The sequence below is a fragment of the Bombina bombina genome, chromosome 5 (genome assembly GCF_027579735.1).
Source record: "Bombina bombina isolate aBomBom1 chromosome 5, aBomBom1.pri, whole genome shotgun sequence".
NCBI lineage: Eukaryota > Metazoa > Chordata > Amphibia > Anura > Bombinatoridae > Bombina > Bombina bombina.
The window spans coordinates 973,550,719-973,565,037 of record NC_069503.1 but is presented as its reverse complement, the minus strand read 5'-3'; the positions used below and the strand labels follow the sequence as shown (position 1 = coordinate 973,565,037).

The following is a 14,319-nucleotide window of genomic DNA, read 5'->3' as shown; positions in this document are numbered from 1 at the left end:
CACCACATCTCTCTAGCTGCTTCCCTTGTCGAGAGCTGCAAGAGAATGACTGGGAGGTGGCAGTTAGGGGAGGAGCTATATAGACAGCTCTGCTGTGGGTGATCCTCTTGCAGCTTCCTGTTGGGAAGGAGAATATCCCACAAGTAATGGATGAATCTGTGGACTGGATACACCTTACAAGAGAAAAAAGGAAAAGACTAAGTAATCTTATTCAGGCTTTCAAGTAAGGGCAGCAACAACTATTTGGGAGGCGCAGTGAGGATTATACCCCACAAATTCCCAATTGATTAAAAGCCACCACTGCTCTACTGAAGAGACTGACATGGGCTACGGCTAAACCCCAGGAAGAAGCAGGACAATCTTGCTCTGCTTTAAAATAATAAAATCTTGATAGAAGAATCAACTACAATCTTGCTTTTAAAGTAGGCAAAGAAAATAACTGGGGTTGGAGAGAAGGGAGGTGATACTTAACAGCTTTGCTGTGGTGCTCTTTGCCTCCTTCTGCTGGCCAGGAGTGATATTCTCACTAGTTATTAGAGATGATCTGTGGACTCACCGTGTCATTAGAAAGAAAAGTAAACTGGAAAGTGGTTTAAAATGCCATTCCTTATTTGAAACATGAAAGGTTTTTTTGGACTTGACTGTCCTTTTAAGCAGCTTTCTAATTTTCTCCAATTATAAAATTTTCTTCGTTCTCTTGGTATCATTTGTTGAATGAGCAGCAATGCACTATATATATATATATATATATATATATATATATATACACACACACACACACATATATACATGCAGTCACCAATCAGCAGCTAGAACCTAGGTAAACCTTTCAGAAAAGGAAAACAAGAGAAGGAAGCAAATTAAATAACAGAAGTAAATTGGAAAGTTGATTAAAATTGTAATCATGAATATTTTGGGTTTCCTTTAATAAAAAATATAAAAAAAAAAAGTGTAACTATAATACACTTAAATCTGACCTGCCTAATTTTTTGTACAAGTGTACCAAACCCAATCTTAGTAAACTTACGTCTGGGAGTCCTGCCACTCTGATTAATTCTTCTACAGCCTTTTTAACCGAATCAGGGTCTCTTACATCACACTGAACGGGATGGACCTAAGTAAAACAAACAGTTTAAATAATTTGTACATGTATACTGTAATCCATTTATAATGTTTTCTAAATTTGAGAACAGCATATAACTATTTATATTCAACAACGTCTACCAGTTATATTTTGAATATTCTTTTTTATATCTGAACAAACTTTGCTTTACAGAAATTTCAAGCACTGGTGTAATAACTAAGGAGGAAGAGATATATAGGGGGTTAATGAAAATCCAACTCAACAGAAAGATATTACCTTGTTTCCAGTTTCAGATGCTATTTCTTTTGCAGTCTCTGTCAATACATCTAATTTTCTGAGGAAAAAAAATGTTTATAATATTTTAAACAGAAAATCAATATAGCTGTTCACATAGTAAAGCTTAAATTTACATTGTACAGTACAAATGCATACTTAACAAGTGCATAATAAAATGACAATGCAATAGCACTTTCTTCATTTCAAATAAGCAGCAGATTTCCGGCCCCCTGTATCATGTGACAGACATCAGCCAATCACAGACTAGTATACGTATACCCTGTGAGAAAGTGTGAATATAAAATTTGATAAATGGAAAAAAATTGGAAAGTGTCTTAAAACTGCATGCTCTTTCTGAATAATAAAAGTTTATTTTGACTGAAAGGGACAGTCAACACCAACATTTTTGTTGTTTTAAAAGATAGATAATCCCTTAATTACCCATTCCCCAGTTTTGCATAACCAACACAGTTATAATACACATTTTACACCTCTGTAATTACATTGTATCTAAGCCTCTGCAGACTGCCCCATAATTTCAGTTCTTTGGACAGACTTGCATTTTTGCCAATCAGTGCTCACTCCATGGGAAATTTATGTGCATGAGCTCAAAGTTATCTATATGAAACACACACGAACTAATGCCCTCTAGTGGTGAAAAACTTTCAAAATGCATTTAGATTAGAGGCGGCCTTCAAGGTCTAAGAAATTAGCATATGAACCTTGTAGGTTTAGCTTTCAACTAAGAATACCAAAAGAACAAAGCAAAATTGGTAGTAAATTGAAAAGTTGTTTAAAATGACATGTCCTATTTGAATCATGAAAGGTTTTTTTGGACTTGACTGTCCCTTTAAGTGTCCCTTTAAAAGACATGAAACACATTTTTCTTTCATGATTCAGATAAAGCATACATTTTCAAACAACTTTCCAGTTTACTTTATTATCAAATGTGCTTCTTTCTCTTGGTATCCTTTGTTGAAAGAGAAGCAATACACTACTGGAAGCTAGCTGCATCAGTTGAGCCAATAACAAGAGACATAAATTTTCAGCAACCAATCAGCAGTTAGCTTCCAGTTGTTAATTGCTGCTCCTGGGCCTATATAGGTATGAATTTCAATAAAGAATACCAACGGCTAGATTTAGAGTTGGGGTGTAGCCGTCAAAACCAGCGTTAGTGACACCTAACGCTGGTTTTTACCGCCCTCTGGTATTTGGAGTCAGTCAGGAAAGGGTCTAACGCTCACTTTACAGCCGCGACTTTTCCATACCGCAGATCCCCCTACGCCATTTGCGTATCCTATCTTTTCAATGGGATCTTTCTAACGCCGCCGGTATTTAGAGTCGTGGCTGAAGTGAGCGTTAGAAATCTAACAACAAAACTCCAGCCGCAGAAAAAAACCCAGGAGTTAAGAGCTTTCTGGGCTAACGCCGGTTAATAAAGCTCTTAACTACTGTGCTCTAAAGTACACTAACACCCATAAACTACCTATGTACCCCTAAACCGAGGTCCCCCCACATCACCGCCACTTAAATTTTTTAACCCCTAATCTGCCGCTCCGTACACCGCCGCCAGCTAAATTATCCCTATGTACCCCTAATCTGCTGCCCCTAATACCGCCGACCCCTATATTATATTTATTAACCCCTAATCTGCCCCCCCCAACGTCGCCACCACCTACCTACACTTATTAACCCCTAATCTACCGAGCAGACCGCACCGCTACTATAATAAAGTTATTAACCCCTAATCCGCCTCACTCCCGCCTCAATAACCCTATAATAAATAGTATTAACCCCTAATCTGCCCTCCCTAACATCGCCAACACCTAACTTCAAGTATTAACCCCTAATCTGCCGACCGGAGCTCACCGCTACTATAATACATTTATTAACCCCTAAAGCTAAGTCTAACCTTAACCCTAACACCCCCCTTAATTAAATATAATTTAAATCTAACGAAATAAATTAACTCTTAATAAATAAATTATTCCTATTTAAAGCTAAATACTTACCTGTAAAATAAACCCTAATATAGCTACAATATAAATTATAATTATATTGTAGCTATTTTAGGATTAATATTTATTTTACAGGCAACTTTGTATTTATTTTAACCAAGTACAATAGCTATTAAATAGTTAATAACTATTTAATAGTTACCTAGTTAAAATAATTACAAATTACCTGTAAAATAAATCCTAACCTAAGTTACAATTAAACCTAACACTACACTATCAATAAATAAATTAAATAAACTACCTACAATTATCTACAATTAAACCTAACACTACACTATCAATAAATTAATTAAATACAATTAAATAAACTAACTAAAGTACAAAAAATAAAAAAGAACTAAAGTTACAAAAAATAAAAAAAACAGAATTTATGTTTACCTGATAAATTACTTTCTCCAACGGTGTGTCCGGTCCACGGCGTCATCCTTACTTGTGGGATATTCTCTTCCCCAACAGGAAATGGCAAAGAGCCCAGCAAAGCTGGTCACATGATCCCTCCTAGGCTCCGCCTACCCCAGTCATTCGACCGACGTTAAGGAGGAATATTTGCATAGGAGAAACCATATGTTACCGTGGTGACTGTAGTTAAAGAAAATAAATTATCAGACCTGATTAAAAAAACCAGGGCGGGCCGTGGACCGTACACACCGTTGGAGAAAGTAATTTATCAGGTAAACATAAATTCTGTTTTCTCCAACATAGGTGTGTCCGGTCCACGGCGTCATCCTTACTTGTGGGAACCAATACCAAAGCTTTAGGACACGGATGAAGGGAGGGAGCAAATCAGGTCACCTAAATGGAAGGCACCACGGCTTGCAAAACCTTTCTCCCAAAAATAGCCTCAGAAGAAGCAAAAGTATCAAATGTGTAAAATTTAGAAAAAGTGTGCAGTGAAGACCAAGTCGCTGCCTTACATATCTGATCAACAGAAGCCTCGTTCTTGAAGGCCCATGTGGAAGCCACAGCCCTAGTGGAGTGAGCTGTGATTCTTTCAGGAGGCTGCCGTCCGGCAGTCTCATAAGCCAATCGGATAATGCTTTTAATCCAGAAGGAGAGAGAGGTAGAAGTTGCTTTTTGACCTCTCCGTTTACCAGAATAAACAACAAACAAAGACAAAGTTTGTCTGAAATCCTTAGTAGCTGCTAAGTAAAATTTGAGAGCACGAACTACATCCAAGTTGTGCAACAAACGTTCCTTCTTTGAAACTGGATTAGGACACAAAGAAGGCACAACTATCTCCTGGTTAATGTTTTTGTTAGAAACAACTTTTGGAAGAAAACCAGGTTTAGTACGCAAAACCACATTATCTGCATGGAACACCAGATAAGGAGAAGAACACTGCAGAGCAGATAAGTCTGAAACTCTTCTAGCAGAAGAAATTGCAACCAAAAACAAAACTTTCCAAGATAATAACTTAATATCAACGGAATGTAAGGGTTCAAACGGAACCCCCTGAAGAACTGAAAGAACTAGGTTGAGACTCCAAGGAGGAGTCAAAATTTTGTAAACAGGCTTGATTCTAACCAGAGCCTGAACAAAGGCTAGAACATCTGGCACAGCTGCCAGCTTTTTGTGAAGTAACACAGACAAGGCAGAAATCTGTCCCATCAAGGAACTTGCAGATAATCCTTTTTCCAATCCTTCTCGAAGGAAGGATAGACTCTTAGGAATCTTAACCTTGTCCCAAGGGAATCCTGCAGATTCACACCAACAGATATACCAAATTATGTGGTAATTTTTCTGGTTACAGGCTTTCAGGCCTGAACAAGAGTATTAATAACAGAATCTGAGAACCCTCGCTTTGATAAGATCAAGCGTTCAATCTCCAAGCAGTCAGCTGGAGTGGGTCGAACGGACCTAGAACAAGAAGGTCTCGTCTCAAAGGTAGCTTCCATGGTGGAGCCGATGACATATTCACCAGATCTGCATACCAAGTCCTGCGTGGCCACGCAGGAGCTATCAAAATCACCGACGCCCTCTCCTGATTGATCCTGGCTACCAGCCTGGGGATGAGAGGAAACGGCGGGAACACATAAGCTAGTCTGAAGGTCCAAGGTGCTACTAGTGCATCCACTAGAGCCGCCTTGGGATCCCTGGATCTGTACCCGTAGTAAGGAACTCTGAAGTTCTGACGAGAGGCCATCAGATCCATGTCTGGAATGCCCCACGGTTGAGTGACTTGGGCAAAGATTTCCGGATGGAGTTCCCACTCCCCCGGATGCAATGTCTGACGACTCAGAAAATCCGCTTCCCAATTTTCCACTCCTGGGATGTGGATAGCAGACAGGTGGCAGGAGTGAGACTCCGCCCATAGAATGATTTTGGTCACTTCTTCCATCGCTAGGGAACTCCTTGTTCCCCCCTGATGGTTGATGTATGAACTTGGCCCTCGCTAGCTGAGGCCAAGCTTTGAGAGCATTGAATATCGCTCTCAGTTCCAGAATATTTATCGGTAGAAGAGATTCTACCCGAGACCAAAGACCCTGAGCTTTCAGGGATCCCCAGACCGCGCCCCAGCCCATCAGACTGGCGTCGGTCGTGACAATGACCCACTCTGGTCTGCGGAAGGTCATCCCTTGTGACAGGTTGTCCAGGGACAGCCACCAACGGAATGAGTCTCTGGTCCTCTGATTTACTTGTATCCTCGGAGACAAGTCTGAATAGTCCCCATTCCACTGACTGAGCATGAACAGTTGTAATGGTCTTAGATGAATGCGCACAAAAGGAACTATGTCCATTGCCGCTACCATCAAACCTATCACTTCCATGCACTGCGCTATGGAAGGAAGAGGAACGGAATGAAGTATCCGACAAGAGTCTAGAAGTTTTGTTTTTCTGGCTTCTGTCAGAAAAATCCTCATTTCTAAGGAGTCTATTATAGTTCCCAAGAAGGGAACCCTCGTTGACGGAGATAGAGAACTCTTTTCCACGTTCACTTTCCATCCGTGAGATCTGAGAAAGGCCAGGACAATGTCCGTGTGAGCCTTTACTTGAGGAAGGGACGACGCTCGAATCAGAATGTCGTCCAAGTAAGGTACTACAGCAATGCCCCTTGGTCTTAGCACCGCCAGAAGGGACCCTAGTACCTATGAGAAAATCCTAGGAGCAGTGGCTAATCCGAAATAAAACGCCACGAACTGGAAATGCTTGTCCAGGAATGCAAACCTTAGGAACCGATGATGTTCCTTGTGGATAGGAATATGTAGATACGCATCCTTGAAATCCACCTTGGTCATGAATTGACCTTCCTGGATGGAAGGAAGAAGTGTTCGAATGGTTTCCATCTTGAACGATGGAACCTTGAGAAACTTGTTCAAGATCTTGAGATCTAAGATTGGTCTGAACGTTCCCTCTTTTTTGGGAACTATGAACAGATTGGAGTAGAACCCCATCCCTTGTTCTCCTAATGGAACAGGATGAATCACTCCCATTTTTAGCAGGTCTTGTGGTCTGAAGACAACTGAGACCTGTGGAACCTCCCCCTTGGAGGAAGCCCCTTGAACTCCAGAGAATAACCTTGGGAGACTATTTCTAGCGCCCAAGGATCCAGAACATCTCTTGCCCCAGCCTGAGCGAAGAGAGAGAGTCTGCCCCCCACCAGATCCGGTCCCGGATCGGGGGCCCGCATTTCATGCTGTCTTGGTAGCAGTGGCAGGTTTCCTGGCCTGCTTTCCTTTGTTCCAGCCTTGCATAGGTCTCCAGGCTGGATTGGCTTGAGAAGTATTACCTTCCTGCTTAGAGGACGTAGCCCTTGGGGCTGATCCGTTTCTGCGAAAGGGACGAAACTTAGGTTTATTTTTGGTCTTGAAAAGACCTATCCTGAGGAAGGGCGTGGCCCTTGCCCCCAGTGATATCAGAGATAATCTCTTTCAAGTCAGGGCCAAAGAGTGTTTTCCCCTTGAAAGGAATGTCAAGCAATTTGTTCTTGGAAGACGCATCCGCTGCCCAAGATTTTAACCAAAGCGCTCTGCGCCACAATAGCAAACCCAGAATTTTTTCGCCGCTAACCTAGCCAATTGCAAGGTGGCGTCTAGGGTGAAAGAATTAGCCAATTTAAGAGCACGAATTCTGTCCATAATCTCCTCATAAGAAGAAGAATTACTAATAATCGCCTTTCCTAGCTCATCAAACTAGAAACATGCGGCTGCAGTGACAGGGACAATGCATGCAATTGGTTGTAGAAGGGAACCTTGCTGAACAAACATCTTTAGCAGACCTTCTAATTTTTTATCCATAGGATCTTGGAAAGCACAACTATCTTCTATGGGTATAGTGGCGCGCTTGTGTAGAGTAGAAACCGCCCCCTCGACCTTGGGGACTGTCTGCCATCAGTCCTTTCTGGGGTCGACTATAGGAAAACAATTTTATAAATATGGGGGGAGGTACTAAAGGTATACCGGGCCTGTCCCATTCTTTACTAACAATGTACGCCACCCGCTTGGATATAGGAAAAGCTTCGGGGGGCCCCGGGGCCTCTAAGAACTTTTCCATTTTACATAGTGGTTCTGGAATGACCAGATAATCACAATCATCCAAATTGGATAATACCTCCTTAAGCAGAGCGCGGAGATGTTCCAACTTAAATTTAAAATTAATCACATCAGGTTCAGCTTGTTGAGAAATGTTTCCTGAATCTGAAATTTCTCCCTCAGACAAAACCTCCCTGGCCCCCTCAGACTGGTGTAGGGGCCCTTCAGAAACCATATCATCAGCGTTCTCATGCTCTACAGAATTTTCTAAAACAGAGCAGTCGCGCTTTCGCTGATAAGTGGGCATATTGGCTAAAATGTTTTTGATAGAATTATCCATTACAGCCGTTAAATGTTGCATAGTAAGGAGTATTGGCGCACTAGATGTACTAGGGGCCTCCTGTATGGGCAAGACTGGTGTAGACGAAGTAGGGGATGATGCAGTACCATGCTTACTCCCCTCACTTGAGGAATCATCTTGGGCATCATTTTTACTAAATTTTTTTATGACATAAAATACATATAGTTAAATGAGAAGGAACCTTGGTTTCCCCACAGTCAGAACACAATCTATCTGGTAGTTCAGACATGTTAAACAGGCATAAACTTGATAACAAAGCACAAAAAACGTTTTAAAATAAAACCGTTACTGTCACTTTAAATTTTAAACTAAACACACTTTATTACTGCAATTGCGAAAAAGTATGAAGGAATTGTTCAAAATTCACCAAAATTTCACCACAGTGTCTTAAAGCCTTAAAAGTATTGCACACCAAATTTGGAAGCTTTAACCCTTAAAATAACGGAACCGGAGCCGTTTTTATATTTAACCCCTTTACAGTCCCTGGAATCTGCTTTGCTGAGACCCAACCAAGCCCAAAGGGGAATACGATACCAAATGATGCCTTCAGAAAGACTTTTCTATGTATCAGAGCTCCACACACATGCAGCTGCATGCCATGCTGTCCTCAAAAACAAGTGCGCCATACCGGCGCGAAAATGAGGCTCTGACTATGATTAGGGAAAGCCCCTAAAGAATAAGGTGTCAAAAACAGTGCCTGCCGATATAATCATATCAAAATACCCAGAATAAATGATTCCTCAAGGCTAAATATGTGTTAATAATGAATCGATTTAGCCCAGAAAAAGTCTACAGTCTTAATAAGCCCTTGTGAAGCCCTTATTTACTATCTTAATAAACATGGCTTACCGGATCCCATAGGGAAAATGACAGCTTCCAGCATTACATCGTCTTGTTAGAATGTGTCATACCTCAAGCAGTAAGAGACTGCACACTGTTCCCCCAACTGAAGTTAATTGCTCTCAACAGTCCTGTGTGGAACAGCCATGGATTTTAGTTACGGTGCTAAAATCATTTTCCTCATACAAACAGAAATCTTCATCTCTTTTCTGTTTCTGAGTAAATAGTACATACCAGCACTATTTTAAAATAACAAACTCTTGATTGAATAATAAAAACTACAGTTAAACACTAAAAAACTCTAAGCCATCTCCGTGGAGATGTTGCCTGTACAACGGCAAAGAGAATGACTGGGGTAGGCGGAGCCTAGGAGGGATCATGTGACCAGCTTTGCTGGGCTCTTTGCCATTTCCTGTTGGGGAAGAGAATATCCCACAAGTAAGGATGACGCCGTGGACCGGACACACCTATGTTGGAGAAATATTTACAAACATTAGAAAAATATTACAACAATTTTAAACTAATTACACCTACTCTAAGCCCCCTAATAAAATAACAAAGCCCCCCAAAATAAAAAAAAATGCCCTACCCTATTCTAAATTTAAAAAGTTCAAAGCTGGGGGGCGGAGCTAACCACTGAAGTGACTGGAAGCATATTGCAGCAGCTCCTAGCTTTATCAAATAATTTGGGCTTTTTCCTTCACTTGATTCCCCATAACAAAGGAGAGACATATCGTGATCCCTATCTAAGACCCTATTACACAGCTTAGAGGGAGATAGGGAAGAGAGAAAGGAACTTACACAACATATTCTCTGGTTTATACACTGCGGCCTCCTTGTGAGGCGGTGCTAACATGGCGGATTTTCACATGGCTATGTTAGCCCTTTTTGAAGACTATGGCCGTAAATTGATAGACAGGCTAGACCGTCTCATACTGGCTATTGGACCCCGGGCTGGCAGCGTTGAACCTCACGGAAGAGCAGCAGCGACACCTGTCTCGCAAAGGAGCGCCACCCAGGGGTATAATGCCCGACATCCTCTACCGGCCGCGACCTGCCCCTCAGAGTCCATTTCAACTTACGGGAGCAGCAGATATTCAGCATTCGTCTCTGACTTAGGAGCCGCGGCCGATTTCCTGGAGCACAGAGCGTACCGCTTATGCATGCAGCGGTTAGTAGCTGTGGGAGAAGCTGAGGAGGGGTTCCCGGTGACAAATGGATACAGGTCTGTGGTTGTGACTGACCGGGAGGCTGTAACCCCAGAGGCGACTTACTCTATCAGCTGGCCTCATTCTTCCCGCTACCCTGATTCCCCGCAGTGTACTCAGCCCGTTCCACATATGTTTGAGCCGGTTTCCCAGGGATATGGAGGGGACGGCAGGGGCGTCCTTGGGCAGATTTCTCTCTACAAAAAAGCTGGAATAGGCTGACCTTTTTCACCCTCCATAGCTGGGAACGATTAACCTAGCATACCTCTTTTTTGTCTTTTTCTTTTCTCCTTCTTTTCACTCTCTTGATTATGACGACACTGCTGTCTGATTTTACTAAGGCTCACATGCAAGCAGTTAACTATTGACAGAGGGATGAACACTTGTTATACAATTCAGTGACTCTTTGTGGTGACATTTGTCCCCTTGAGTGGGTGCTATGCTACTGTCTATCACATCATAGTTGCTATGTTTTATACTGTGGAGTCTACTTTAATTAACAATGCTGCCCGGAACAGTGTAGATTTTTCACCCACAACTGCTCCTGTGTATGTTTACTTTTGGATCTGATAGATAATTGTGGGGCTGTGCACCATAACCCACACCTGTCGCCCAGTGAAGAGAGTTGATATAATCCCTGAAACCACGTGGACCTCTACATTTATTGCCTTTCTGTGTTGTTATTGTTTGCAGATCCTAACATTTTATTGTTTATTTTAGTTTAAGAACTAAGTTTATGTTTAAACTTCCTTTATTCTAGAGCAGGACTGTACATATTCATGCCTCTTATTCTAGCTAAAAGTGTTTTGTCTCTGATCCCTATATGCTTATGAGTGCGAGTGGTGTGTGATTATGTCCCCTTTTGGCCTCATGATTGCTTCTTATATGCTGGTATACCCTCCGGTCACAGATAGCAAAGCAAATGATAAAGCTCAGGTATTTGTAAGTCTCAAGCAGTCACACAATATTTATAGTCTTGTATCCAACCTATCCAAGATAATACTGTATGAAGACTGTAAAAGCCGATATGTATATGCAACATGTGCTTAAGCTAGTTCACTGCTAATTACTTACTGAGCATATTTGAATATTTATCTACGCTAGTTACCTGCTCATCCAAAAATCTAAGTATATATGTCTATGTATGTAGATCCCTTAAAGTGTCATTATATACTAAGTCCTGACTCTTAAAGCTCTTAAGGGGTTACTCTATGTTCGTGCTATTTAGAAGCAGCTATTTAACTAATGCAATACAGAAATGTGAGTAAATGTTCTGTAAATGTTGTTTGAGACTATAACTGGGAAAACATGTATACAGAATCATATTAGCTGCTCTTGATATCCGAATAGATACCTACTGTTCCCAGTACCCGTGGGACTTATCTTAGGGATCACTTGTTAATTATCTGCTTTAAATCCGCCCCCCTCTATCCCTCTTCTCCTTCCCTTCCCCCCTCCCCCCCATCCCTCTCCCTTTACCCCTCCCTCTCCCCCTCCCTCTCCCCTTCCCTCTCTCTTCCCCCTTTCCCTTCCCCCCCATTTTTTTTTCTTCCCCTCTTCTCCCCTCCTTTTCCCTCTTCTCCCTCCTTTTCCCTCCCCCCACTTTTTTTTTCTCCATTTTCCTTCCCTCTCTCTCCCTCTTTGCCTCTTCTTCTCTCTCCCTCCCCTCCCCCTACCCTATCCCCCTTTTCCCTCCTTCTTCCTCCCTCTTCCAAGTATGTGGTAAGGGATAAACACCTTATCCTCCACATTCCCATTTGGCAGAGTTGTGTTGTCTCTGCCCTGCCCGTGGAGCCTTGTTTGAGTGTGTCCCGGTTTGATTATAAAAATGCCTCTTTGGGAATTTACTATGTTTATTACTCTGTGTTCAATACTTCTAGATACTTTTTCACTCTCATTTAAGTATAAGAGTTTTCTCACTTATGTACCTAATGCATGTGATAACACTACTGGTGCGTTGCAATGGGTTTAGGGATTGTATATTTCTCACCTGATTATAAGTCTTTTGAATCTACAGCTTTTAGACTCACATTCTTATTAACCTCCTGGTAGCTGTTTTAATGCGAATAGTTATACGCTGGCGCCTATTAAGGCTCAAGTTTAATTATGAACCAATCCCTGTAGCTTATTTCCTTGAAGTAGTGTAAACATCACATACCCTTTTCCAGCTGATTCTCGTATCCTACCTAATATTCCACAAATCTCGTATTCTTACGGTCAGCATAACCTAACACTCGATCTTAGCTATATATGTTCCATTCTGAGAATTTTTTTTTTTCCTTACGAGTTACGTCTTCAGACAAGTATTAAGTTCCAGGTCCCATAAGTGGACCTATTTTATCCTGTTGACACATGTTTCTCCTGTTATTAAAATATATAAAATGGGGCTCTATTAGGGTCAATACAATGCTCCTTTTACTGACTATTGCACTTATGTTCGAATGATGGAATATTGTCATGTAATTGTGTTTGAGATATTGCCCTACCTTTTATGTTTGTACTCTGTCTTATTATTGCCTCAATAAAAATATTTTTCAAAAAAAAAAAAAAAAAAAAAAGTTCAAAGCTCTTTTACCTTACCAGCCCTGAAAAGGGCCCTTTGCGGGGCATGCCCCAAAGAATTCAGCTCTTTTGCCTGTAAAAAACCCCCATAATTTATGCTTACCTGATAAATTTATTTCTCTTGTAGTGTGTTCAGTCCACGGGTCATCCATTACTTATGGGATATATTCTCCTTCCCAACAGGAAGCTGCAAGAGAATCACCCAAGCAGAGCTGCTATATAGCTCCTCCCCTCACATGTCATATCCAGTCATTCGACCGAAACAAGACGAGAAAGGAGAAACTATAAGGTGCAGTGGTGACTGGAGTTATAATTTTAAAATTTAGAACCTGCCTGAAAAAGACAGGGCGGGCCGTGGACTGAACACACTACAAGAGAAATAAATTTATCAGGTAAGCATAAATTATGTTTTCTCTTGTTAAGTGTGTTCAGTCCACGGGTCATCCATTACTTATGGGATACCAATACCAAAGCTAAGTACATGGATGATGGGAGGGACAAGGCAGGAACATTAAACAGAAGGAACCACTGCCTGTAGAACCTTTCTCCCAAAACCAGCCTCCGAAGAAGCGAAAGTGTCAAATTTGTAAAATTTGGAAAAAGTATGAAGTGAAGACCAAGTTGCAGCCTTGCAAATCTGTTCAACAGAGGCCTCATTCTTAAAGGCCCAGGTGGAAGCCACAGCTCTGGTGGAATGAGCTGTAATTCTTTCAGGAGGCTGCTGTCCAGCAGTCTCATAGGCTAAACGTATTATGCTACGAAGCCAAAAAGAGAGAGAGGTAGCCGAAGCCTTTTGACCTCTCCTCTGTCCAGAGTAAACAACAAACAGAGAAGAAGTTTGTCTAAAATCTTTAGTTGCCTGTAAGTAGAACTTCAGAGCACGGACCACGTCTAGATTATGCAAAAGACGTTCCTTCTTTGAAGAAGGATTAGGACATAATGATGGAACAACAATCTCTTGATTGATATTCCTGTTAGAAACAACCTTAGGTAAAAACCCAGGTTTAGTACGCAGAACTACCTTGTCTGAATGAAAGATCAGATAAGGAGAATCACAATGTAAGGCAGATAACTCAGAGACTCTTCGAGCCGAGGAAATAGCCATCAAAAACAAAACTTTCCAAGATAAAAGCTTAATATCAATGGAATGAAGGGGTTCAAACGGAACACCCTGAAGAACTTTAAGAACCAAGTTTAAGCTCCACGGAGGAGCAACAGATTTAAACACAGGCTTAATTCTAGCCAAAGCCTGATAAAAGGCCTGGACATCTGGATGCTCTGCCAGACGTTTGTGTAAAAGAATAGACAGAGCTGAAATCTGTCCCTTTAGCGAACTAGCCGATAAACCCTTTTCTAAACTCTCTTGTAGAAAAGCTAATATCCTAGGAATCCTAACCTTACTCCATGAGTAACTCTTGGATTCGCACCAATATAAATATTTACGCCATATCTTATGGTAAATTTTTCTTGTCACAGGTTTCCGAGCCTGTATTAATGTATC

General features: G+C 41.4%; 1 protein-coding gene across 1 annotated transcript in view; it reads right to left on the bottom strand.

Annotated features, from left to right (window-relative positions):
- The window catches only part of DECR1 (2,4-dienoyl-CoA reductase 1), a 364,680-nt gene that overhangs the window by 138,465 nt on the left and 211,896 nt on the right, over window positions 1-14,319 (bottom strand). The window contains exons 3-4 of the mRNA XM_053715187.1: window positions 1,361-1,418; window positions 1,028-1,114 (exon numbers count right to left, since the gene is read on the bottom strand). Coding sequence (XP_053571162.1) covers window positions 1,028-1,114; window positions 1,361-1,418 — 145 coding nt within the window. The remainder of the gene's footprint in view (window positions 1-1,027; window positions 1,115-1,360; window positions 1,419-14,319) is intronic.